This window comes from Amblyomma mixtum, chromosome 3 (genome assembly GCF_055824585.1).
Source record: "Amblyomma mixtum isolate Tamu chromosome 3, ASM5582458v1, whole genome shotgun sequence".
NCBI classification, from domain to species: Eukaryota; Metazoa; Arthropoda; class Arachnida; order Ixodida; family Ixodidae; genus Amblyomma; species Amblyomma mixtum.
This window is the reverse complement of record NC_143014.1, coordinates 273,336,604-273,363,489: the sequence shown is the minus strand read 5'-3', so window position 1 is coordinate 273,363,489 and position 26,886 is coordinate 273,336,604. Positions and strand designations below refer to the sequence as shown.

General features: G+C 46.7%; 1 protein-coding gene across 1 annotated transcript; it reads right to left on the bottom strand.

The window, feature by feature from the left end:
- Positions 1-371: 371 nt before the first annotated feature.
- LOC149354874 (uncharacterized) lies at positions 372-26,758 on the bottom strand. Its single transcript, XM_089583541.1, has 7 exons — positions 26,623-26,758; positions 26,424-26,527; positions 12,392-12,554; positions 11,577-11,682; positions 7,525-7,703; positions 6,708-6,813; positions 372-2,837 (listed from the first exon to the last, which is right to left on the bottom strand). Exons 2-7 carry the CDS (start codon positions 26,525-26,527, stop codon positions 2,581-2,583), a joined length of 915 nt encoding a protein of 304 aa, XP_089439667.1. The 5' UTR covers positions 26,623-26,758; the 3' UTR covers positions 372-2,580.
- Positions 26,759-26,886: the final 128 nt, after the last annotated feature.

Genomic DNA, 26,886 nt, shown 5'->3' with positions numbered 1-26,886 from the left:
TTTGCCTTTAATACCAATCATGAATTTATTTGTAAGATAAAATAAAGTGTAAGCCAATAGAACATTCTGACAGAAGATATAAAAACAATGGCCAGAAAGAATGACTCAACCAAAAGACTTTTGTTGTAGAAAATTCCGCCCAGCCAACTAAAAACACCAATAGCACTAAATCACAGCGAATACTAGTAGCCACCCATGCTGGAAAGAACACCACCAGGCATACTGTTGTTGTTGACACCTGTACTCATTATTTTATTATTTCAGGCATAATCATTAATATCGAATTGCGTCATAAATATACTTTCACACTCCACAAACAAAGCAAGAAAGCCCCCACATGCGATCAGCAAGGAGCTCCTCTCTCTGCAAAGAGAAGAAAAGGAAAGGAGGTCAAAACAACATGATGAAGGCAATATAATAGTACGCGTTTGCAATACAATCCTGGATGGATTGCAATGGATGATTTCTCTATGAGCAAGGTTTTGTTTTGAGTTTGACAGATGGCGCTAAGCAACCAGATCATTTAAGATCATCATCATCCTCGGCAAAAGCGCGCGGTCGCCAAGTTTCGTTTCCGTGTCACCTGCGCTCGTGTCTCCGGCGTTTCTCTCGCATTAGACAATAATAATCATGCGGTTATGATAAAGGAAAGATGCGGCAATTGCCCCTCTCACTAGGAGGTTACCCGAGCTGCGCTGTGAGCGAAGGGAAGAAGAGCCGTAGTGAAGGGCTACCACGCCGGCAAATCTCGCATTAAAAGAAGCTGGCTGCATCATGTCGCGATCTGTTGACTTTGTTATCGTCAGCAGTGCCGGCCAATGACGCCGAGATAACGCGAGCAAGCTCCAATATGGCCCTGAAGATCGGCATGCAGCTTTTACACGAGAAAAAAAAAAATCTCATTTTTCGAGGAGAAAATAGGGGCGGGGGGTCATTATGCGAGTGGGTTCATTGCGCGAGTATATACGGTAGATGCCGCAGTTCCTGAGGCGAGAACTTCACCGCCAGCGAAATGTCAAAAGCCTCATTTCTTTCTCGACAATCTCATCAAAGTTTTTATGGAGGTTGTTTATGTGTTGGCGCTCGCTGGTACCGGTGCCGCAGTTTCTGCAATAGCCAGAACCTTTTGCCATTCCTTGCAAAGAGTGATGCCACCCCTATCTGGATTCTCGCTGCACATGGCAAGCACGCAGCCTATTGAGCCGTTAGCGACGCGCACTGCCAGAGTCATTATTCAAAATGTTCTGTGCACAATCGAATTCGCCACTTTGCCAACCTGTTTTCATGACATAATTTTGGGTTGGGTCTTTCTGTCGCGCCATAACGCATGCTGAACAGGGGTTCTTTGTGCTCAGCGATTACTTGTCGGCTGCTGCCCCTTCTGCTGCTTCTCCCAAAGCCGTCGTTGCCGAAGACATTCACCTACCTGCGTGCTCTCCTGTTCTTGTGCCCACAATTTGTGACTTCCTTTGCGACGGTAACATACTTTTTAAAGTCACTGCACGCCCCTACCTTACGCTATACTCACCCTCTCAGCTGGACTTATCGCGTTGTTTGTGACCAATACGTCTGTGCGTATCCTTCCGCCATGAGTTGCGGTAGTGTCTCGGAACCGTGCAGCTCATTGATTTCATTCTCCATCGGGATGAGAATGACAATTCGCAGTCCCTCGTCTTCACTCCATCGATGCAACTCTTCCCGCCCCACAACGTACTCAACTTCTTGCGCTGTTTCATCAATTTATCAATTTCGTTTCTCCTTCGATTCACACCAACCCGCTTTAAGCCGCACGTCGACTGTCACCCACCACATCAAAGCGAATGGTCATGCCCCTCTGCGTCAGCGCCCATACTGTGTCTCCGCACTGAGCGCCGTGTTATTAAAACCAGGTTGAAACCATGATTCAGAGCAGCGTGATTCAGGCCTCTTACAATCCACGGGTGCCCACCGTGGTACTCGTGGAGAAGAAAGATGAATTTTTCATTCAGTACCGCTGCCTGAATAAGATAACGCCGAAAGACGTTTTAACCTCTTCTGTGTATTGATGACGCTCTAGACTGCCTACAAGGGGCGGAACTCTTCTCGATTTACGCTCTGGGTACAGGCAGGCCCCCATAGCAGCCGAAGATTGGCCAAAAACCACATTTGTGACCACTGATGGCCTGTATGAATTTACCGTCATGTCTTTCAGCCTCTATAACGCTCCGGCACTTTGAAGCGCATGATGGACACTATTCTGCGCGACCTGAGGTGTACGTCGTATTGTTTGTTGTGTTGGGTTGGGCCAGCATGTTGAACGCAGGGTGGTCACTGAAAAGAGCTCCAACATCTGCATTTGGAGCATGTAAGGGTGACCTGAGCAACACTGAAAATATTAGCACTGTTCCCCTCCCATCTGGAAAATGACCACGCAAAAAAATAAAGACCCCGATTTTGCAATTGCTGCATCTCAGTGCCCGGTGGGCATCAATAAGCCAAAGATATCAACCAAACAACTAAAATTTGGCACGCAGGTCTTTGCATGCAATTAAATACTAAACCAACAGGTGCAGTGCACTGACGCATTCAGTCATCCCAATTTCATTCCAACAGTACAGCGCTTACCAACGATAAACCTGCATTACAAAGATGATGTAAAGAGGTCTGCATCCAACTCACCATGGCAGTGGTGCTGTGGATGCTCGACGAGGCGGTCTCCTCCGAGCACTCCATCACTGTGCTTAGGCGATGCCTCAGCGCGAAGCGCGCCAGAGGGCTACCCCGGGCCCGGGTAAGCACAGATGGAGGCGATGGAAGTAGCGGGGACGTGGTGGTATTGTCCTGCGCCTCCACTGGAGCTGGAAACAACCGACAGTACCAGCAGCATGAGAGGCGAGACCCTCCTAAGTAAAAGAGAATATTAATGATACGAACTTCCTCGCTAAAATGCACTGTACAGCACAATACGTAAGGTGTTCCAAACACTTCACCCCACAGACTTCACTGCTCCCACTGCACACACTACCACCATCTACTCATTGACTTGTGGCCCTTCCAGCAAATGCCATTCCCTGTGACATCTTTATGGCCATCACAAAAGAGTGGGGGCAACGGGAAGCGTTCTCACAGCTGTGCGAGGCTGAAGCTTCGCAAGGAGCGAGAATGTTCAGGAGAAATGCATCATCCCAGCTTTACAGCTTCCAGAGTGCCCTCCTAGTTTACCCTGGGGAAAAACCTGAGCACAATACACTAGGCGTTCATGAATACAAACTTGAAGGAGCAACAAAATTTGTCTTATCAGAAGTTCATCTTAACGGAAGTGTGCCTAAAATACATGTTACATGAAAACAATGAATAAAGTAGCCTTTCACAGAGCCACTGCCAAGATCTGCCAAGTGCGCAATGCCAAGGTCTGACCGTGTCAAGTCTCTGAGCCAGCGCAGGCGTGACGGCGCCCAGTCTTTTCCGTACAAGCAAGAAAACACACTCCCACAAGACTGCTTCCCCACAGTTTTGCTCCAAGATGGAAGATGGTGCACGGAAGTCATCTTGTGGCACTGCACTTTGTTGTGTGGAAGCATTATACATATACATATAGTAGTAAACAGTGCCAAGTCGCCTCCACTTTACAAATCAACAGATTAGCACTTTTCATCTACTGCATATATTGCCATGCATTAGTTCCGTGCTATGATTTGCGGCCATTGCTGAAAACAGGGATGAACGCAGTACCAGGGACAGTCAGTGCTGTCTTGGGGCACGAACCATGGGCACTATTGGTGGACACAGTGTGCGAGTGTTATTTAGTCCCGTAGTTTGTAACAATAAGAGATTGGACCATTGAACCGGATCATTTAGTTTTGATCTGGAATCTCAATACTAGTCTGGAAAATTGCCAGGTGCCAAGATGGAGAAGTGTTAAAAGTCTGATGGCAATGAAACAGGCGTACAGGTTTCATTGCATCATCAAAAAAAGGAATTCATAATTGCAATTCTATCGCGGTACAGTCAGGACAGCAGTGCTTAATTTCTGCGCAGGAAATTGAGAAAAACAACAGAGAAGAAAACAAATCATTACAGCCCACCATCGACCCAAGCATCCAAAACCAGCTAGTCTTATTCCAAGCTCTTTGGCTCAGCTGCGTGCATTGATGACGTAAGATGACCGCCACAAATGGTGGCTATGCAGTTGCAGAAAGCAATGAGTGCATTGTAGGTGGTCAAGAGATGAACTGCTTTGAAAACTATAAAATGAGCAGCTGTTGCCAGCCTTTACAACCAGAGCTGCGCAAAGTGTCTTGCTCCACAACATCTTACGGTGTCGAGGAGCGCAAAAACCGGCCCTCTACGAAGGCGATGCTAGGATTGTTTACACTCTGCTGTACACTGAAAAAGGCAGTACACTGTGCGGCTTGTTACATCTGCCAAAGTACCTACTGACCAATAAACCTCTTCTCAAAAGGTTGCACATATAAATGATAAGTAGGGGTGTGCTAACATTCGAATACATGTATTTGGTATTCAGCTTATATTCATAATAAAGGCACTGATATTAGAGACTTTCTGAATATTCTCCAGCGACCGCATACCATGCAGACTTTCATAAATTCGACTATGGCAAATCCGCAGTATCGAAGCAAACTACCTGGCAATCGAGTTTGAAGTGCCAGGAAAACAATATGTAGCTTCCGTTTACTTTCTTTGTCGTATATCGCGTGACCCGATCACAACCAGATGCTGCTGGGCTTTATGTCATGAAATTTCATAAGTGGGCATCCCCACATATAGCACACGATGCGAACAAGACTGCCTACTACTCACTTCAAACAATCCCAACGAGAATGCACACTTTTTTTTTTGTTGCATCCTTCTATAATGTGTTCCATACTTCACACCCGCTCCCATGGAATTCATCCTGTTGCCTTCATAACTCTCTTCGTGTGAGCTTCGCCATCTTGTTTCGGTCAACCGCAATATTCGGGCAAGTCCACTCAGATATTTGCACGAGGCTCCCAACGGGGCAATTGGCGCTACAACGGGGCAAGCAACACTGTAAAAATTCTGCCTACTGCAAGGTACATTGTAACCTGCGCGCCTTTTATAAGTGCGCATAATGACAGGCAAGAAAACTGCCGGAGAGTCTCTGTAGCTAGGCCAAAAAATAGTCTCCCCGCATAGTTTTGGTTTCAGCGCTTTGCCGCTCGCGTGCGGCGATGGCAGCTGTTGGCCTTACATTCGCCGATCCAAACCCAGCTCCATGCCACTTTTGGACACAGACTGGCGTGCCGCTGGTCGTTTCTTTTAATGTGAAAGCACTACTTCGCTAGCAAAGCTGAAAAACCGAGGCTATGTGTTAAGCCTTAAACTCTGATTGTGGCTTAGCGCCAGCGGACTTGCGCAGCTGCTCCAGCAACGTGCGGAACAGCACTCCGAAACAGGGCGCTCTTCACCAGCTTACATGCATTTGCACAATGGAACTGCCTGATAAGGCTTTACCACATCTTCGGCAGTTTTTTTCTTTTTTTGGGAAAGGCGGGGGCCACAAGGGCATTTTATAATTCAGCCTGTGGATAACCTGGGTACTTCTTTCTGTCCTTTGAACAGCGAATTAACGAGGTTTACCAGTCATCACGTTATTTTTAGTTGCCAGTCAGGTATCGTTCTATGGATTTCATTTTGCACGATCAAATTGCAGGTTGGATACTGCTATGCTGTCTAATCAAGTACATCGTATACAATTCTGTGGACAACAAGACTTTTTTATATGGTGCCGAGTCAGTGTGGTTTTGTTAATTACACGAAGCATAAGGAGCTCGTCGGCCCAAAAAGCAGCGCAAGTGTTGCACGCAGCGCGCTGCTTGCGCCCCCGCCCAACCATAAAGAGGATCCGGTGCTCTCTGAGGAGGAGCCGGACCATTGGTGCGATAGGGCCCCAGTTGGTGGACTGAAAGTATGACGTTATGCCACCTCCATGCGGGACTGCATCAGTGTGAGCCTCTGACATAGGGAGTGCCCCGACAAGCGACGGAGCCCAAGCCAGGTCCTTCGCGGGAGCCAACGACAGTGGTGATGCGCACCACGGCTCCCAAGTTGAACCAGCAGTCATGCGAGAATGCAGGCGTTCACGATGGCAAAGCAGGGGCAAGTTGGGAGAGGAGGCAATGTGATCCGACACTGAATAAGAACGCCGACCACGTGTGAGGGAAGCGCAAGATGGACCCAGAACTCCCACATAGTGAAGCGAAGGAGTGCCAAGCGTGGTGCAAGGCAGTTTTGAGATAGCGATGAACATCTTCCAGCGGGCAAACCATGCAACAAATAAAAAAAACGACGGGAGATTTGAACTATTACGTTAAATTATCGTTAGTGTGCATTCTATACTATCGCATTCTGTGGTGGGCTGGGCGCTCAGAATATCTCAAATTTTGCAGGTGCAATGACCATATTCTATTTTTATAAGTAAAAAAAAAGGGGGGCGCAGTATCATATTTGGAGATATTTCTCACTGAACTGATATTAGCTTCGTTATTCGGAGTTATTTTTTTCTTCATATTCATTGTGGAAAACTTAATTTTTGCATGCCCCTAATAAAAAAATAGCCTGATGGCAAGGTGGAAAGGAAAGCAAAAAAAAGATTGAGGCATGGCTACCTGAACCGAGGCTATTACAGTGTATGTCCTTTGGCTGCGACGGCAACAATTGTGAAAGCAGGAAAAAAAAAAACTTACCATCCCATCGAGCTGAGACCATGGTGGCAGTAAAAGCCCCAAATCTCGCGTCGATGAGTGCCGGCTGCCTGGCATCCACGAGGAGGCTCTCCTCCATTATAGGCACCTGCACACAGACAATGCACGGGCAGTTTTCTTCGGTCCTTTGCTCGCCTGCTCACACACATTCGAACAATGACACATGCATGCAGACACCACCAACAAAGTCTGAAAAAAACAAAACAAATCGCCCCATATCTGCAGTTGGCTTGCATTTTTTTATTGCCAGGTTCAATAGCTGCCCTTGAAGGAACACATTTCTCTCAATGCAAACACTGAGGAAATGTTGGTGCCCTGAAAACCCTGTTGGCCACCTAAACTGTTCACTTAGCTTGCAGGACCAAAACGTGAAGATATAATTTTGAATCATCAAGAACTTGCACCAACGGCAATATTTCTCAAAGCCAGCATGTTGAGCGCAGGGTGGTCACTGAAAAGAGCTCCAACATCTGCATTTGGAGCATGTAAGGGTGACCTGAGCAACACTGAAAATATTAGCACTGTTCCCCTCCCATCTGGAAAATGACCACGCAAAAAAATAAAGACCCCGATTTTGCAATTGTTGCATCTCAGTGACCGGCGGGCATCAATAAGCCAAAGATATCAACCAAACAACTAAAATTTGGCACGCAGGTCTTTGCATGCAATTAAATACTAAACCAACAGGTGCAGTGCGCTGACGCATTCAGTCATCCCAATTTCATTCCAACAGTACAGCGCTTACCAACGATAAACCTGCATTACAAAGATGATGTAAAGAGGTCTGCATCCAACTCACCATGGCAGTGGTGCTGTGGATGCTCGAGGAGGCGGTCTTCTCCGAGCACTCCATCACTGTGCTTAGGCGATGCCTCAGCGCGAAGCGCGCCAGAGGGCTACCCCGGGCCCGGGTCAGCACAGATGGAGGCGATGGCAAAAGCGGAGACGTGGTGGTAATGTCCTGCGCCTCCACTGGAGCTGGAAACAACCAACAGTACCAGCAGCATGAGAGGCGAGACCCTCCTAAGTAAAAGAGAATATTAGTGATAGGAACTTCCTCGCTAAAATGCACTGTACAGCACAATACGTAAGGTGTTCCAAACACTTCACACCCCACAGACTTCACTGCTCCCACTGCACACACTACCACCATCTACTCATTGACTTGTGGCCCTTCCAGCAAATGCCATTCCCTGTGACATCTTTATGGCCATCACAAAAGAGTGGGGGCAACGGGAAGCGCTCTCACAGCTGTGCGAGGCTGAAGCTTCGCAAGGAGCGAGAATGTTCAGGAGAAATGCATCATCCCAGCTTTACAGCTTCCAGAGTGCCCTCCTAGTTTACCCTGGGGAAAAACCTGAGCACAATACACTAGGCGTTCATGAATACAAACTTGAAGGAGCAACAAAATTTGTCTTATCAGAAGTTCATCTTAACGGAAGTGTGCCTAAAATACATGTTACATGAAAACAATGAATAAAGTAGCCTTTCACAGAGCCACTGCCAAGATCTGCCAAGTGCGCAATGCCAAGGTCTGACCGTGTCAAGTCTCTGAGCCAGCGCAGGCGTGACGGCGCCCAGTCTTTTCCGTACAAGCAAGAAAACACACTCCCACAAGACTGCTTCCCCACAGTTTTGCTCCAAGATGGAAGATGGTGCACGGAAGTCATCTTGTGGCACTGCACTTTGTTGTGTGGAAGCATTATACATATACATATAGTAGTAAACAGTGCCAAGTCGCCTCCACTTTACAAATCAACAGATTAGCACTTTTCATCTACTGCATATATTGCCATGCATTAGTTCCGTGCTATGATTTGCGGCCATTGCTGAAAACAGGGATGAACGCAGTACCAGGGACAGTCAGTGCTGTCTTGGGGCACGAACCATGGGCACTATTGGTGGACACTGTGTGCGAGTGTTATTTAGTCCCGTAGTTTGTAACAATAAGAGATTGGACCATTGAACCGGATCATTTAGTTTTGATCCGGAATCTCAATACTAGTCTGGAAAATTGCCAGGTGCCAAGATGGAGAAGTGTTAAAAGTCTGATGGCAATGAAACAGGCGTACAGGTTTCATTGCATCATCAAAAAAAGGAATTCATAATTGCAATTCTATCGCGGTACAGTCAGGACAGCAGTGCTTAATTTCTGCGCAGGAAATTGAGAAAAACAACAGAGAAGAAAACAAATCATTACAGCCCACCATCGACCCAAGCATCCAAAACCAGCTAGTCTTATTCCAAGCTCTTTGGCTCAGCTGCGTGCATTGATGACGTAAGATGACCGCCTCAGATGGTGGCTATGCAGTTGCAGAAAGCAATGAGTGCATTGTAGGTGGTCAAGAGATGAACTGCTTTGAAAACTATAAAATGAGCAGCTGTTGCCAGCCTTTACAACCAGAGCTGCGCAAAGTGTCTTGCTCCACAACATCTTACGGTGTCGAGGAGCGCAAAAACCGGCCCTCTACGAAGGCGATGCTAGGATTGTTTACACTCTGCTGTGCACTGAAAAAGGCAGTACACTGTGCGGCTTGTTACACCTGCCAAAGTACCTACTGACCAATAAACCTCTTCTCAAAAGGTTGCACATATAAATGATAAGTAGGGGTGTGCTAACATTCGAATACATGTATTTGGTATTCAGCTTATATTCATATTAAAGGCACTGATATTAGAGACTTTCTGAATATTCTCCAGCGACCGCATACCATGCAGACTTTCATAAATTCGACTATGGCAAATCCGCAGTATCGAAGCAAACTACCCGGCAATCGAGTTTGAAGTGCCAGGAAAACAATATGTAGATTCCGTTTACTTTCTTTGTCGTATATCGCGTGACCCGATCACAATCAGACGCTGCTGGGCTTGATGTCATGAAATTTCATAAGTGGGCTTCCCCACATATAGCACACGATGCGAACAAGACTGCCTACTACTCACTTCAAACAATCCCTACGAGAATGCACACTTTTTTTTTTTGCATCCTTCTATAATGTGTTCCATACTTCACACCCGCTCCCATGGAATTGATCCTGTTGCCTTCATAACTCTCTTAGTGTGAGCTTCGCCATCTTGTTTCGGTCAACCGCAATATTCGGGCAAATCCACTCACACATATTTGCACGAGGCTCCCAATGGGGCAATTGGCGCTACAATGGGGCAAGCAACACTGTAAAAATTCTGCCTACTGCAAGGTGCATTGTAACCTGCGCATCTTTTATAAGTGCGCATAACGACAGGCAAGAAAACTGCCGGAGAGTCTCTGTAGCTAGGCCAAAAAATAGTCTCCCCGCATAGTTTTGGTTTCAGCGCTTGGCCGCTCGCGTGCGGCTATGGCAGCTGTCGGCCTTACATTCGCCGATCATCCAAACCCAGCTCCATGCCACTTTTGGACACAGACTGGCGTGCCGTTGGTCGTTTCTTTTAATGTGAAAGCACTACTTCGGTAGCAAAGCTGAAAAACCGAGGCTATGTGTGAAGCCTTAAACTCTGATTGTGGCTTAGCGCCAGCGGACTTGCGCAGCTGCTCCATCAACGTGCGGAACAGCACTCCGAAACAGGGCGCTCTTCACCAGCTTACATGCATTTGCACAATGGAACTGCCTGATAAGGCTTTACCACATCTTCGGCAGTTTTTTTCTTTTTTTGGGAAAGGCGGGGGCCACAAGGGCATTTTATAATTCAGCCTGTGGATAACCTGGGTACTTCTTTCTGTCCTTTGAACAGCGAATTAACGAGGTTTACCAGTCATCACGTTATTTTTAGTTGCCAGTCAGGTATCGTTCTATGGATTTCATTTTGCACGATCAAATTGCAGGTTGGATACTGCTATGCTGTCTAATCAAGTACATCGTATACAATTCTGTGGACAACAAGTCTTTTTTATATGGTGCCGAGTCAGTGTGGTTTTGTTAATTACACGAAGCATAAGGAGCTCGTCGGCCCAAAAAGCAGCGCAAGTGTTGCACGCAGCGCGCTGCTTGCGCCCCCGCCCAACCATAAAGAGGATCCGGTGCTCTCTGAGGAGGAGCCGGACCATTGGTGCGATAGGGCCCCAGTTGGTGGACTGAAAGTATGACGTTATGCCACCTCCATGCGGGACTGCATCAGTGTGAGCCTCTGACATAGGGAGTGCCCCGACAAGCGACGGAGCCCAAGCCAGGTCCTTCGCGGGAGCCAACGACAGCGGTGATGCGCACGTACGGCTCCCAAGTTGAACCAGCAGTCATGCGAGAATGCAGGCGTTCACGATGGCAAAGCAGGGGCAAGTTGGGAGAGGAGGCAATGTGATCCGACACTGAATAAGAACGCCGACCACGTGTGAGGGAAGCGCAAGATGGACCCAGAACTCCCACATAGTGAAGCGAAGGAGTGCCAAGCGTGGTGCAAGGCAGTTTTGAGATAGCGATGAACATCTTCCAGCGGGCAAACCATGCAACAAATAAAAAAAACGACGGGAGATTTGAACTATTACGTTAAATTATCGTTAGTGTGCATTCTATACTGTCGCATTCTGTGGTGGGCTGGGCGCTCAGAATCTCAAATTTTGCAGGTGCAATGACCATATTCTATTTTTATAAGTAAAATAAAAGGGGGGCGCAGTATCATATTTGGAGATATTTCTCACTGAACTGATATTAGCTTCGTTATTCGGAGTTATTTTTTTCTTCATATTCATTGTGGAAAACTTAATTTTTGCATGCCCCTAATAAAAAAATAGCCTGATGGCAAGGTGGAAAGGAAAGAAGAAAAACATTTAGGCATGGCTACCTGAACCGAGGCTATTACAGTGTATGTCCTTTGGCTGCGACGGCAACAATTGTGAAAGCAGGAAAAAAAAAAACTTACCATCCCATCGAGCTGAGACCATGGTGGCAGTAAAAGCCCCAAATCTCGCGTCGATGAGTGCCGGCTGCCTGGCATCCACAAGGAGGCTCTCCTCCATTAGAGGCTCCTGCACACAGACAATGCACGGGCAGTTTTCTTCGGTCCTTTGTTCGCCTGCTCACACACATTCGAACAATGACACATGCATGCAGCCACCACCAATAAAGTCTGAAAAAAAAAAAAACAAATCGCCCCATATCTGCAGTTGGCTTGCATTTTTTTTATTGCCAGGTTCAATAGCTGCCCTTGAAGGAACACATTTCTCTCAACGCAAACACTGAGCAAATGTTGGTGCACTGAAAACCTAGTTGGCCACCTAAACTGTTCACTTAGCCTGCAGGACCAAAACGTGAAGATATCAGTTTGAATCATCAAGAACTTGCACCAACGGCAATATTTCTCAAAGCCAGCATGTTGAACGCAGGGTGGTCACTGAAAAGAGCTCCAACATCTGCATTTGGAGCATGTAAGGGTGACCTGAGCAACACTTAAAGTATTAGCACTGTTCCCCTCCCATCTGGAAAATGACCAGGCAAAAAAAGAACCCGATTTTGCAATTGTTGCATCTCAGTGACCGGCGGGCATCAATCAGCCAAAGATATCAACCAAACAACTAAAATTTGGCACGCAGGTCTTTGCATGCAATTAAATACTAAACCAACAGGTGCAGTACGCTGACGCATTCAGTCATCCCAATTTCATTCCAACAGTACAGCGCTTACCAACACTTAACCTGCATTACAAAGATGATGTAAAGAGGTCCGCATCCAACTCACCATGGCAGTGGTGCTGTGGATGCTCGAGGAGGCGGTCTCCACGGTGCTCAGGCGATGCCTCAGCGCAAAGCGCACCAGAGGGCCTGCCCGGGCCCGGGTCAGCACAGAGGGAGGCGATGGAAGCAGCAGAGACCTGGTGGTACTGTCTCGCGCCTCCACTGAGCTGGAAATAACCAACAGTACCAGCAGCATGAGAGGTGAGACCCTCCCAAGTAAAAGAGAATATTAATGATACGAACTTCCTCGCTAAAATGCACTGTACAGCACAATACGTAAGGTGTTGCAAAACACTTCACCCCACAGACTTCACTGCTGCCACTGCCCACACTACCACCATCCACTCATTGACTTGTGGCCCTTCCAGCAAGTGCCATTCAGTGTGGCATCTTTACAGGCCACCACAAAGGAGTGGGGGCAACGGGAAGCATTCTCACAGCTACGCCAGGCTGAAGCTTCGCAAAGAGCGAGAATGTTCACGAGAAATGCATCATGCCAGCTTTACGGCCTCCAGAGTGCCCTCCTAGTTTACCTCGGGAAAAACCTGAGCACAATACAGTAGGCATTCATGAATAAGAACTGGAAAGAGCCACAAAATTTCTCTTATCAGAAGTTCATCTTAACGAAAGTGCGCCTAAAAAAACATGTTACATGAAAACAATGAATAAAGTAGCCTTTCACAGAGCCAATGCCAAGATCTGCCAAGTGCGGAATGCCAAGGTCTGACCGTGTCAGGTCTCTGAGCCAGCGCAGGCGTGACGGCGCTCAGTCTTTTCCGTACAAGCAAGAAAACGCACTCCCACAAGACTGCTTCCCCACAGTTTTGCTCTAAGATGGAAGATGGTGCGCGGAAGTCATCTTGTGGCAGTGCATTTTCTTGCGTAGAAGCATTATACATATACATATAGTACCGTATTTACCCAATTCCAACGCGCACCTTTTTTCGGGGAAAATACGTCTCAAAATCGCATGCGCGTTGGATTCGAGTGCAAACCGAAACTGCCCAATAGCTGCCCATCGTCATCGCCATTATACGATGTGCATTAACTTGTAACAGCATACTACTCCACGTGCTAGATCTCGACCTTCTGAAGGAGTCCTCGAAACACTGGGTTGGAATGCAGTCCAATCATGCATCGTTGTTGCTGAGCATTGTGGGATTTTTTTTTGAACGCTGATAATTTAGGGAGTGGCATAATTCCCCGAAACACGCATTCTTTGATTTCCAAGCTTGATGGAGTGGCGAGGTGTTGTCAGGAATGACTGCAGCAAACCACAAGTGATCGGCAACATCTACACCTTTGCATCTGCAAACAAGCTCCAGCCTGCAGTGCGCAGCATGTTCAAAATATAACAGCGTACCCTCAGAGCGAACAGACGAAGATGGTAAAACATGTGCAAAATAAGCACCCAAGCCGTACAGAGCCAAAAGCGACAACACGACACCCGGCAAACCAAGGTTAAGGGTGGTTGGCTTGCAATATCTCACAAATGGAACATACCGCCATCAAGGCGCCATTCCTGCAACCCTTCCCTATAGGTCTTTTTTTTAGCGCGGTTTTCTTGTTTTTTGCTCTGTGCAAATAAGCCGAAATTTTCAAGGAGCCAATCGAATTTTCTCCTATTAGCTTTGTTGAGCGAATCAATAGTCCAAGTTCAATATCATTCGAAATGATTCTAACCTGTTCTCAGGTTCTTCAGTACTTTCCAGATTATTGGCACAAAATTCGAATTTGGAACATCAGTTTTTTTCAACAATTGTTTTAAAAACAGCACACTCCGGCGCCACACTGCACGCTCCCGCGATTTCTCTGCATGCTGGAAAAAGTCGTCCAGCGAGGAGAAGGGCTCCGCGTTAATACGCGGTCCATTCCATTTGTGTGGAGTTCATAATACTCGTACATAACATCTTTTCAGATTGCCTTCATGCCCAATATCGGGGGCATAAAGTTGAAACTCTCATCCCTCTCAACAAGTGACAATTTCCACTAGTTTGTTGGCATGTCATCTTCAGCAGCCAACAGTAATTTTCTTATGAGTATAACATAACAGTCATAGAGTGAATCCTCACTTTGTCATTTGTGTACACGGCTGGATATCAGTGCTGCATCTTCAGACAGCTAGAGTTTTATGTCCCTGACTTGTTGCGCCACCTATAGCGCTTCATTTTTCCATGCAAATATTCTTTTTGAACAGATAATCCCAGAAGGACCTATCATACACAGATACATTCAAGTTGTATTAGATTCGGTTATTTTACTAACCCATTCATACAGCATTCACTCTTTAACTACACTGTGTTTCCTTAGCTTCTCTATTCCAGTGCTAACTATTGGGAATAAACCAGTTTGAAAGCGGAATCCATCACGAGCGCATCATTCCCGAGGGCTCTCCACGTAGTTTTGTTGGCAATGATATTGGCTCTGCGGTTCCACGTGGCACGCCTAAACAGACAAATGGTCTATGAATTATGAGGTTTACCATCCAAAAGAGACTCAAGCTATGAGGATGCCGTGGTGGAGGGCCTAGGATGATTTCGACCGCCTGGGGGTTCTCTAACGTGCACTGACATTGCACAGTATATGGGTCTAGCATTTTGCCTCCATCGAAACGTGACTGCTGCCACCAGAACTGAACCAGTGTCTTTCAGATCCGCAGCAGAGTCCATAACCACTGAGGCACAGCAGCGGCTACACTGGCAAAATGTCAGTTTCAAAGTGCCAGCTCATTCTACCTGGAGTTGTTACTGTACTGCCTGCACCAGTGCCATGGGCTCCCATGTTTGTTGTAACAACTTTTGATCTCGTGACCTCGTTGCCTTGTGACTGTTACCTCATGACCCTGCAGTTTCCTCCTGTTCATGGAGTGCTTGCCACGTCATTTTCATGCACACAGAGCTGCGCGTCTGACAGCTGGTGCACGACACTTTTGCTTCTCTGGATTTCATGCGAGTAGGAAAGTTATGTGGAACGCTGCTTTGTTCTGGTAGCAAAATGAAAAGTAAACCGGCTCGACAAATGCGGCGCAAAACTCGAAACCTTGCTGCTCCTGTCGCATGTCGCTATAGGGGCAAGCTTCATGGCATATAGGTACGGTACTGACTCTTTTTATAAAATCACTGAAAGGGAAAGTCGTTGAGCGTGGATTAAATGAACACACCAAAAATGGTCTCGGCAGCATGTTGTCTGGCCACAATTTATAGGTCTTTTCACTTAGAACAGCACTTTTTTTGGCATAGCATTGTCAGCGGTGTAGTATATCAGAATACAGATAAGATGTACTAACTAGCAGGCTGGTTAGCTAATATTTAAAAGTTAACTTTTCATCTACTACAGTTTGGCTCATTTATTAAGAAGCGTGTAGCCCACCGTAATATACATATCAGTGTTTAGAATTTTTAAAACGGGGTTACCCTCGGCACTGTGGCTCATCGAATTTTGGGGGCAAATTTTGGCTACATAGCTTTCGAGAAGCTTGCAGGGCAAAGCAACCTCTCCAGTGCAAGTAACTCATAGAAATAGCCAAAATTTGTTGGGCCAGAGTGCCAAGGGTACCTCAGTTTCCAAAATTATAAAAACTGATATGGATATTACTTACGGCCGGCTACATGCCTCTCAAAGGTTAAGGATCCTAACAGTAATAGTTTTCAATATTAATTAACCAGCCTGCTAGTTAGCACGTCTTAGCTGTATTCTGATGTACTACATTGCTGACAATGCTATGCCGAAAAAAGGTGATCTAACTCAAAAAGCCGAATTTAAGAATTGTGGAAAGCCTCAAGTGAAACACCCTGCATAGAGGCCATGTCTAAGCGATTCAGTCGATGCGCGCATAGTACGAAATAACACTGAATGCTGTTACTTCCAATTCCCAGGCGAATATCGTCCGAGAACTGCAATGAACCGGCACCAAAAATGAGGACGAACCATGTGCCAAACTCGAAGGAGGGCCTGAAGCCTAACTTTTACGGAATATTACGAAAGTTTCCGTCCGAATGGCTCTGTCTTGAAACAAAGCGCACGAATGGTACAAAGGAGAATAACAATCAAGGAGACTCCACTGCACAGACTGTCCCCCTGGTGAATTCTTCCTTGAAAACCTTCCAGGAGAAAACCTGCAGCCCCGAGCAGGATTCCAACCAGCGGGGGGGGGGGGGGGGGGGGGAAACAGAGCAGCACGGTAACCATTGTTTAGGGGGTAGTTGGCTCATAATATAAGATGGGCTACTGCATGGCGCAACACAAAGCACAAAACACAAAGGAAGAAAGGACAAGCGTTATCCAAGGCTAATGGCGCTTATCCAGTCTACCTTTATTTCCCGTGTGCTTTGTGTTGCACTATGCAGTAGTCAGTCATAAATCACAGCAGCATTGTTTCCTCATGCCTTATAGCATATTCAAATCAATGATATGGAGCAGCTTGTCTTGCTCTGCAGAATCGTAGTTGTGTTTCAATGTGCAATTTGAATTAATCCCTTTAGTTATTACGTGCAGAAGGATATCTCGCTCCTTCGCAGATTCAGAGAGCTAATCCTGATTGCAGATTGGAATCACACTGGAAAAGTCTCCCAAACTGCGACTTCCAACTGATAGCCTCTCGCGCTGGGGATTAGATATCTTAATTTTTCATCTGCCCGTTCTGCACCGCGATTGTTCGCGGAGGTGTCTGTAGAGCCGGCAAGCACTATAGCGCTTCAAACAGCAAGAGGGACCCTACAAATGCAGTGAGCAACTTTGCATGCGCTGCCTGCACGAAGAAGAGGGTTGAGTTGAGTTGAGTTTATTGGCGCATAAGTGACTAAGGCTATCATGCGCCAAGCTCCGGGTATAGAAAATTCGAGATAGATGCTATACAAAAGTCTAAATGAACGGCGGTGTAAAGGGCCTAAAAAGTTATCTCGTGCAACTTAGTAAAAATATGACAAAATTTTAGAAGAGACTTATGGTAAATGCTTCAAAAAGGGTTGGCAACCTCAGCAGCCATCCTTGGCTGTGCAAGGATCTCGAGGTCCCCAACACATGTAATAGTGACCTCAGCCGTCTTCTCGCGATGGGAGGGTGGCTGAGGTGCGTCAATAAATTGTAAAGCACAGGGTAAAAATTTAGAGTTTTTCTAGTACATTGGCTTCTTTTAAAAAGTTAAAAACACTTGACTTATCAATAAGAGCTACTTCACCTAAAATCAATGATGGATGAAAAGGGATGTGTTGGTTGTAAAACGGGGTAAAAAACTTGTTTCTGAGTGTTTCAAGTTCTATGCATGAGATTAAAATATGAGTTACTGTGAGTTCATCTCCGCATTTTTCACAGGTAGGTTTGTCTTGTTTTGTTAGTAGAAAGTTGTGGGTAAGGTGCGTGTGTCCAATACGTAAACGACATAAAATAACTTAAAAAAAGCGTTCCTGATGTGTGCATGATTTCCATTCTCTTAATATTGGTTTTATTAAGTGTAGCTTGTTATTTATCTGACTATTCCATATGCTCTGCCATTTTTTCCTCAGTCTGCTCTGAACTAGCTTCATGCAATCATTTTGTGGCATGCTTATTTTCTGTATTTCCTTGTTGTGGGCTTGAGCAGCGCATGCGTCCGCTCTCTCATTACCATCAATTCCAACAGGGCTTGGAACCCAACATAATTTTATGTTATGCCCTTGTGTTACGATCCTTGTTATGTTATGGAAGACCTTACCTATTGATGGCATGACTGCATTTCTGGACTGTAGTGCTTTCAGTACACTGAGGGAGTCTGTGTAGATAATACTGTTTTCAATGTTGTCGCTTATTATTTTCTCCGTAACAAGAAACAGAGCATAACACTCGGCTGTAAAAACTGATGCACACTGAGGAAGCCTTACTATTTTTTCCCAGTTCCCTTCCACTACTGCACTTCCAACATAACCTGTAGTTTTCGATCCGTCTGTGTAGAACGCGGTGTAGCTATCATATTTTTCCTTTAATGTAAGGAACTCTTATATGATGTGTTCTGGTGGAGTTTGTCTCTTGTTGAACTGTGTAAGACTTATATCACAGACCGATGGAAAACTGTACCAAGGGGGAAATGCGTCGCAACGTTCTGCAACATTTGGTAATGTTTCTGATAAGTCAAGTTCTCGGCAGATCTCCTCAAACCGCATTAGCAAAGGCCTGATTGCTTGGAGCTTATTTGTAAATATTATTCGAGAAGGACATGTTGTGACGATTGAATAACACACGTGTTTTGTTCGCGACCTAATTCTAAGAATGTATGAGCATGTAAGTGCTTTTCTTCTATCTTCTAGTGATGGCTCATTTGCTTCAACATGAAGGCTCATTACCGGAGACGTTCTGTATGCTCCACAAGAAAGGCGGATACCTAGATTATGAACTGGGTCTAATCTTTATAGATATGAAGGCCTTGCCGAGCCGTACACTATACTCCCATTATGGGAGACATGAGCGCACTAGAGAACGGTAGATGTGAAGGAGGCATGCTCTGTCAGATCCCCAGCGTTTCCTTGAGAGTACTTTAAGGATATTCATTGCACGGGAGGCCTTTACTTTCAAGTTGTTTATGTGCGGCAGAAATGTAAGTTTTTTATCAAATGTTATTCCTAAAAATTTATGCTCTTGTTTTACCGGTAGTGCGGCTCCATTTAGGTGTAAGTTTGGATAGATCTGCAAGCCTCTTTTAAGCGAGAAAGCAACAGCTACTGTTTTCTGTGGAGAGAACTTGAACCCATTTTTGTCAGCCCAGATTGCTAGCTTGTTTAATGTGAGTTGTACCTGCCTCTCATACGTTGACAGGCTGGAGGACGTGCAAGCAATCTGAAGGTCGTCGACATACACGGAATACATAATGGAGCTGGGAATTATTTTCGCTATAGAATTCATTTTCACGACAAAAAGTGTAGTACTTAAGATACAGCCCTGCGGTACCCCATTCTCCTGGACAAAGCTCTTCGAAAGGGTAGCACCCAAGCGCACCTGAAAAGACCGGTCTGACAGGAAATCCTTCAGGCAGTTCAACATCCTACCCCGGATGCCAAGATCTGCTAAGTCGCGTAGAATCCCATATCTCCATGTAGTATCGTACGCCTTCTCCATGTCAAAGAAGACTGCCAGACAGTGTTGTTGATGTATGAACGCCTCTCGAACTGTGGTTTCTAAGCGGACGAGATGGTCAGTTGTCGAACATCCTTTTTTAAATCCGCACTGGTGCATGTCAAGGAGTTCACGTGATTCAAGAATGAACATGAGCCTAACGTTGAGCACACTTTCAAATGATTTTGCTATACAACTTGTAAGAGCTATCGGCCTATAACTATTAGGGGAGGTGGGCGGTTTTTCAGGTTTTAAGAACGGTACGATAACTGCTTTTTTCCAAGCCTTTGGCATCTTTCCGGACATCCATATTTTGTTGAAAAATTGCGAAAGTGCCCCTACTGCAGCTTTGGACAGGTGAGCAAGCATTTCATAATGTACATCATCCGGGCCAGGTGCTGTCCGTTTACCGGAGGACAGTACGTTTTGGATCTCCTGAATTGTAAATAATGTATTGTACGTTTCATTTGTACTGCCAGTCGGAAGTTTCTGCTTTTCAGTTGTGTTTTTGTGTTTTAAGAATGACTGTGTGTAGTGTGAAAAGCTTGAAACGTCAGAGAAATGTTGTCCTAGTATGTCAGCCTGTTCATCTATACTTGTTTGTGTACCAGGTGTTGTTAAAAGGGGGATTGTGAAGGGTGAGTACCTGCCGCTTAGTTTTCGCACCTGCTCCCACATTTGTTTTGATGTGGTTGAGCTGTTTATAGAAGAGACATAAGCTTGCCATGATGTTTTCTCGGCCTTGCGCCGAATATACCGCGCTTGCGCTCTTGCCTTTTTGAAAATCATAAGGTTCTCGTGTGTGGAATATCTGCGAAATACTCTCCATGCTTTATTTTGTTGTTTTTTAGCCTGTTTGCATTCTTCTGTGTACCACAATTTGTGGTTCTGGCGGACCACTCCTGAGGATTTCAGAATTGATAGGTGCGCGGCAGAAAGAATGCATGTTGTGACCATTTCATTTATTTCATCTATGGTATGATTTTCTAAAATTATATCCTCCAAATTGGACATTTTCCTAAACAATTCCCAGTTAGCTAAATGTAGCTTCCAACGCCGTGGTTTCGTGGGAACGACTGTTGGTGACGATGAGAGACTTATTATGACAGGGAGATGATCGCTTCCATATGGATTGTCTAAAACACTCCAGTTAAAATCGCTAAAATCAGACGGTGAACTAAAAGACAAATCTAAAACACTCATTTTCCCTGAGGTTGGAGAGCAGTACGTGGGTTTACCCGAGTTAAGTAAACAGATGCTACTGCATAGAATAAAATCCTCAATAAGATGGCCTCTAACGTCAGTTTTTTTGCTTCCCCAAAAGCATGAATGCGCATTAAAGTCTCCAACTAACAGGTATGGCTCTGGTAGCTGGTCTACAAGAACCTCTAAATCATGAAGTGTTACCTTAAGGTGTGGATCGATATATAGAGAGCATACTGTAATGGTTTTATATGTAAGCAGAGTGGCTGCGACAGCTTCGAGTCTTGTTTTTAGTTTAAGCTCTCGAGCTGGGACACCGTTTTTCACTATGATGGCTACGCCTCCCGACAGCCTGCTCGCCTGCTCTCGATCGCAGCGGAAAACAGTATAATTCGTAAGAAAGTTATTTTTTTTGGGACCTAAATTTGTCTCTTGTAGACATAAGGCAACAGGAGCGTGCGCTCCTAGTATGTCTTTTATATCACTGTAGTTCTTTAGAAGTCCTCTACAGTTCCATTGTATTATGAAAGTCATCTTAATTTTGTGTTTCTATAGGGTGAAAAGGTAGATCAAGTTGTCGATGGCCCCGTGACTCGGGGCCTGTCTTTTTTTGACCGATCCAGGAAGCTCCGCCGACCGTCCGACGTGGACGGCACGGAGCTGTCCTGGGTCGTGTCCATCGCCTCTGTGGAGGCGCTGGACGACCGTGCAGGAGGTATGTTGATTTTCGAGTTTGACCTCGACCTGTGGGAAGAGGTCTTGAGGCCCGCCGACCCGGGGGTCTGCGTTGCCTCCTTTGGGGTTTGCAGAGTAGCGCTAGCTACTCCACATGGGGGCGCGGGTGGCCCCGCCACAGGCACACTGCGTGTGGCCTGGACAAGTGCCGAAGCCTGGTGTGGTGTGCCGCGCCCACGCACCACATCAGCGAAGTTTGTTTTTGCACTGAAAGAGAATGTGTTCGTTTGAGCATATCGCCTTCTTGCTTCCTTGAAAGAAATGTTTGCCGTAGTCTTGAGAGTAATTATTTCCTTTTCTTTCTTCCAAGAAGGACAAGCTCTGGAGTAGGCAGCATGGTCTCCTTCACAGTTTGCACACCGCGGTGTAGCAACACATTCTTCAGATTGGTGTTCCTTTGACGAGCATTTTGCGCAAGTTTTGCGGCCGTGACAACTCTGTGAGTCATGGCCGAATCTCTGACAGTTAAAACATCTTCGTGGGTTGGGTATATATGGTCTTACATTTACTTTCAGATAACCAGCTTCAATGCTTTCAGGCAGTGTGCTGGTATTGAAAGTGAGGATCAGGTGCTTTGTGTCTATTTCCTTGTTATCTGCCCGTTCTGCACCGCGATTGTTCGCGGAGGTGTCTGTAGAGAAGGCAAGCACTATAGCGCTTCAAACAGCAAAAATGACCCTACAAATGCAGTGAGCAACTTTGCACGCGCTGCCTGCACGAAGAAGAGAAGCAGCTGCACGCTGCTGCGCTTTACAGCCACTGACCAGGGGTCTGGACATTTTAAACAAGCCCAGTGCATAGATGAATCAAAGATCCCCTGTGCAAATTACTAGAGCCATGCATGCCCCAAAAAGCTGTAAAAATTCAAATCAAAGCCCGTTCGCTCTTTCCTTTGAGACGCAAACATCCTCATCCTCTACTCTGGCTCCAGAGCCTTCAAGCTGACGTCATCTTGAAAACCTTTGTGAAAGGCATTCCATTGGTGCGTTGTCCTGACTGATGGGCGAAGGTTCATCGCATCGTCTGCTCATTGTGCGCACTATTTCCGTTACGCCTTCTGTTTTCGCACACGCATGCAAGCCCCTCCTCTCAAAACAAGGTTTTTAGTTACTGATGCCAGTTCATGTATGCCTCAGTGTGTCCTGTGCATGTGCCGTGTGTTGTAGACCTCCCTCGCTTGCACACTCGACCGTTCCGCACACATTGTCTGCACTGCCATTGTTCTGGTTTTTCTCAGCTCCGTTGAAAGACAGGAACTTAGGAGCAGAGAAACGACACAAACACATAGAACACACAAACACAAACAGAGAAGCGCAAACGTGCATTTCCAAGAAAGGCCGGATGGTGCCCGATGGTTCGCCGTGCATTTTGAACAAACGTGACTCCCGCCCCTCCGGTCGTAAAACTGTGCGGAGGCCTCATAAAAAGAAAAAACATACATGCATGAAAAGGAGGCTAACTGGGGATGTCACTGACAAAAACAGATATATGAAAAGATGTACTCGCTAATTTGCTGAGGTGGTCGAGCTGATCGCGTCTCTCTATCGTTCAGTGTGCGGATAAAATGTGACAACGCTGTTTCTTCGTTGGATGCGCACGCAGCGACTGGAGTCGAACCACGATCTATTATTATGCCTTGAGTCGTATCTGGCTCCAACGCATCAGCCTTCTGGACACAATGGTCAAGGATACAGAGGCTTGCGAATAACTATGTCCTTCCGATGACTGCGTCCACGATCCAAGGCTACTTCAGGCAATGAACAGCCCCCTTCAGCTTCGGCTGAAAGAGGCTGGCACGAGGAAGGAGGAAGAAAAAAAACTCGACGAAACACCGCGAAGAGACCCAAGGAGCAATATAGAGAGGGTATTGGGAGACCCCCCCCCATGATGAATTATCCTGGTAGTAAAAAGCAAGAAAAGAATTCTTTTTAGGGTGGGGCCATGATGTAGAAATGAGATGTACTCCACCAGACACCATGGCTCCCGCTAACATCGGAACAGGAAGGGTGAATTTCTCTTGGGGAGCCTACTCAACGAGGCACGAGAGAGAAAAATTAACAGTGCTTTAGCTTTGGTTAAACCGAGTGAGAAGCGGCAGCTTCACGATGGTTTAGTCTGGAAAATACCAACCCTTCTTCAGCACCGGACTCCATGGCTCTGACTGCTAGGCGACTCTGCAGCTGCTATTTATGTTCACCTGAATGCATGACGTCACAGCCAAGCAAGTGAACACCTCATGTGGACTTCGTGCCAGGCGTGCCGGTGCTACTTCCATTATGTACTCGGTTCAGGAGACCATGACATACTGCCTAGCACGTGACCATTGCATGTCGACTTATTCCTAGGCATGCCGGCACTCCTTCAGTCATGTATTTGGTTAAAGATGGCGTGACATCATGCCCTATTACGTAAATGCCGCGTTTCAGCTCCTCGGCAAGCCTAAGTCATGTGACCAAATTTAGGCTGACCTTGACATGATCTTGATGTCCCCGGCTTGACCTTGACTTGACCTGTCCAACTGCTTGACCACTGACCTTCCACCAGTTCTCTAAACTTATCAATTGAAGGTTTGACATTGGCTGAGCCTTGAAGGTAATCGGCAACGCACTGCAATCTTAGCCTGAGACCTCTAGTAGTGAAGCTATCACTTCAAAATCTCGGGGAGGGGACAGACAAAAATGAGCATGGTGAAGTAGCATGATTGCACTGGCTATAACTTCGCTATTAATGAGTCTTTTCAAAAAATATTTGTGGCCGCACATTCCAGGGACGCCTCACTACCAAAAAGGTAGAAAAGGGTGGTCAGTGGCCCTTTAAGCACCTGTAGCGACCTTCGTGACTAGTACTGGATACGTGCCAAAGAACAGCAGAGGGCACCAGCACGCGGCGCTTGTGTGCACTGAACGGTGGAAGCCCCACCGTTCCGCGCAGTGCGTGCTGGCGCCACCTCGCGCACGTCACGCGGGCCGCTACATACCACGTACCCCAGCAAACCAAACACCTCTCAGAAACGTCTAGCTAGACTAGAGCACTGCACGGGCCTCAATTTGAGGCCCAAGCCCGGCCCGGGCCCGAGACTTGAAGCCCGAGTTGAAGCCCGAGACTTGAAGCCCGAGCCCGGCCCAGGCCCGCGGCTTCAAGCCCGGCCCAGGCCCGCTAAATTATCGCTCTAGCGAGCCCGGCCCGGCCCGTGAATCTCGAAGTGAAGCCCAGCCCGGGCCCGGCCCGGCACATTTCACAGTAACGCTTGATGTATACTGCTCACTCTGAGCAAGTATACTGCTATTAACCGATAAGAAACTGGCAGACAAAGGTTCTGAAACCACAGTTTGGCTTGCAGAAAGTTGCCTCTTTTTACTCCAGAATGAAGTGTTTAAGAGTAGTGCTCGCCAGGCCCGTCTTTTGAACAGTGATCTCGTGTAGTGCGTAAAGATAAACTAGGAAGTTCCGAGCGCCAACTAAAAAAATTGCTCCATACGCGCGTAATAGACTAATTTGCATTCCCCCATGATTTTAATCAGTTATATTCAGCCGCCTGCGAAGTACAAAACATTAAAGCTGCCTAGCAAGCAGTGGGATGACATTTTTTAGTGAACGCGATCTCATAGGTTGAACTCATAGCCGAACTGTCGCCTTTCAGCAGAAACGAAAAGCTAAAAGGATAGAGTACTTCACGGTGTGTGTTTGAAGACCATAAGCGTCCTAAACTAATATGTTCTTCCCAAATGCATTTCTAATAGTGTGTAGATATGTTTTGGGATGACGAACGATAAATGGCCAATTAAGACGGGTTGAATTTTACTCTTACTAGTGGAGCAGAAGATAACGCGCGAACCACGTGATAACTTACAGGGCAGAACACTTGTCATGACAACCAGGCTGAAGAAGCAAGGAGGGGTAGATGTGGTTATGAGATGAGATTTACAAACTCTCGCGAGCTTCTGTGGCTATTTCATTTACGAGACGTTCCATTCAGCTGATCAAAAAAAAACCAAACGCGCTTTAGTTTGTGAATTTTCTCACACGTGTAAAATATATAGCTCTAAAATAGAAGATACGTTTTTCGGGCTTAAGGGCCCAAGGGGAGTCAGGCTGTGAGAGATACCGAAGCAGAGGGCTCCGGATCATTTCGAACATCTGGGTTCCTCCAACGAGCAATGATACTACAAAGCACATGGCTTAATGTCCTGCTTGCCGCTTAAATAAAAATGCGGCCGCCGACGCTAGGAGCAAACCCTGGTTCCCCGGCTCAGTAATCAAGCGACTTGATCACTAAGCCACTGCGGCGTGGAAGTAAGGAAATAAATAAATCAATGAATAAAGCTGTTTTTTTTTTCTCAGTGCGTACTATAACCCGCAGCTCATCCGTGTCGCTGCTCCAATGCCGCAGTTGTGTACTTCAAAACTGCAAATAGTGAATGAATAGTCGGACACCAGCCGTTTCTGTAAGGACCCAAGCCCGGCTCGGGACCGCAGCTTTAAGCCCGAGCCCGGCCCGGGCCCGGAACTTCAGGCCCGGGCCCGGCCCAGGCCCGGCAAAACAGGCATGTCCCGGCCCAGCCCGGCCAGCGGGCCTGGCCGGGCCCCCGTGCAGTGCACTAAGCTAGACGTCCCTGGGAGGTTTTTGGTTTGCTGGGCACGAGCAGCGAAAGAAGCCGCGCGCGGGGCCCAGCTTACAAAAATGGCTGATGACGAAGCCTCCTCACAACCCGAGTGCGGCTACCACCATTTATCAGACGTCCTAAAAGCATTCCATGCTTACATCTGCTATTGACGACGAGTTAATTTATTTCCGGGCCTGTGCACTGCGGCACAGCAGAAACAATGAATGTGATCATTACTGATAAAAAAAGGCACCTTGCCTGTTAGGGTTCCAACTCTAGCCGGGCATGTAGTCGGCATAGTGCAAATTGAACGCTGATGGGAGGCAACTGCAGCCCACTCGATGGCCATTGAGCGTCGAGGCAGTTGTCTCGGAGCCCCGCGAGAATCTAAGGCCACTTGGGTTCACGGCTTACCTGGCTGCTGAGACGAGACCGACCACACGTGGACTCTGCCCTTTGTCTCCAATCTCGAGGAATGGCGGCCGCGGAACAGAGATGGACGAAATGCCAGCTCGCATCTGAAACAGGAAGCAGAATAAGAGGCATATCACACCACTGTGCAAAGCAGGCACCCTCACGCTGTGGCGTCTATGGCAGCGACAAATAGGTTTACCTGACATGCCGATGAGAACGCCTTTCATTTAGGATCGATCAGCCACTGATGACTAGCTAAGAACGCCAGCACGCGAGATGGTCACGCGCCCTAACCCGAGAGCTCGCGACCTTTATCTTTCTCTCTCTCTCTGCTTTGATGACATGATGATGATAGTAGTTCGCTAAAATCCGGTTGTGTCGCGCCTACATTTGGCGCTGGTCAAAATTAATCCCGAAAATGACAATTTTGCGCTTCACTAGTTCCTGGTGTGACGCAGCTGTT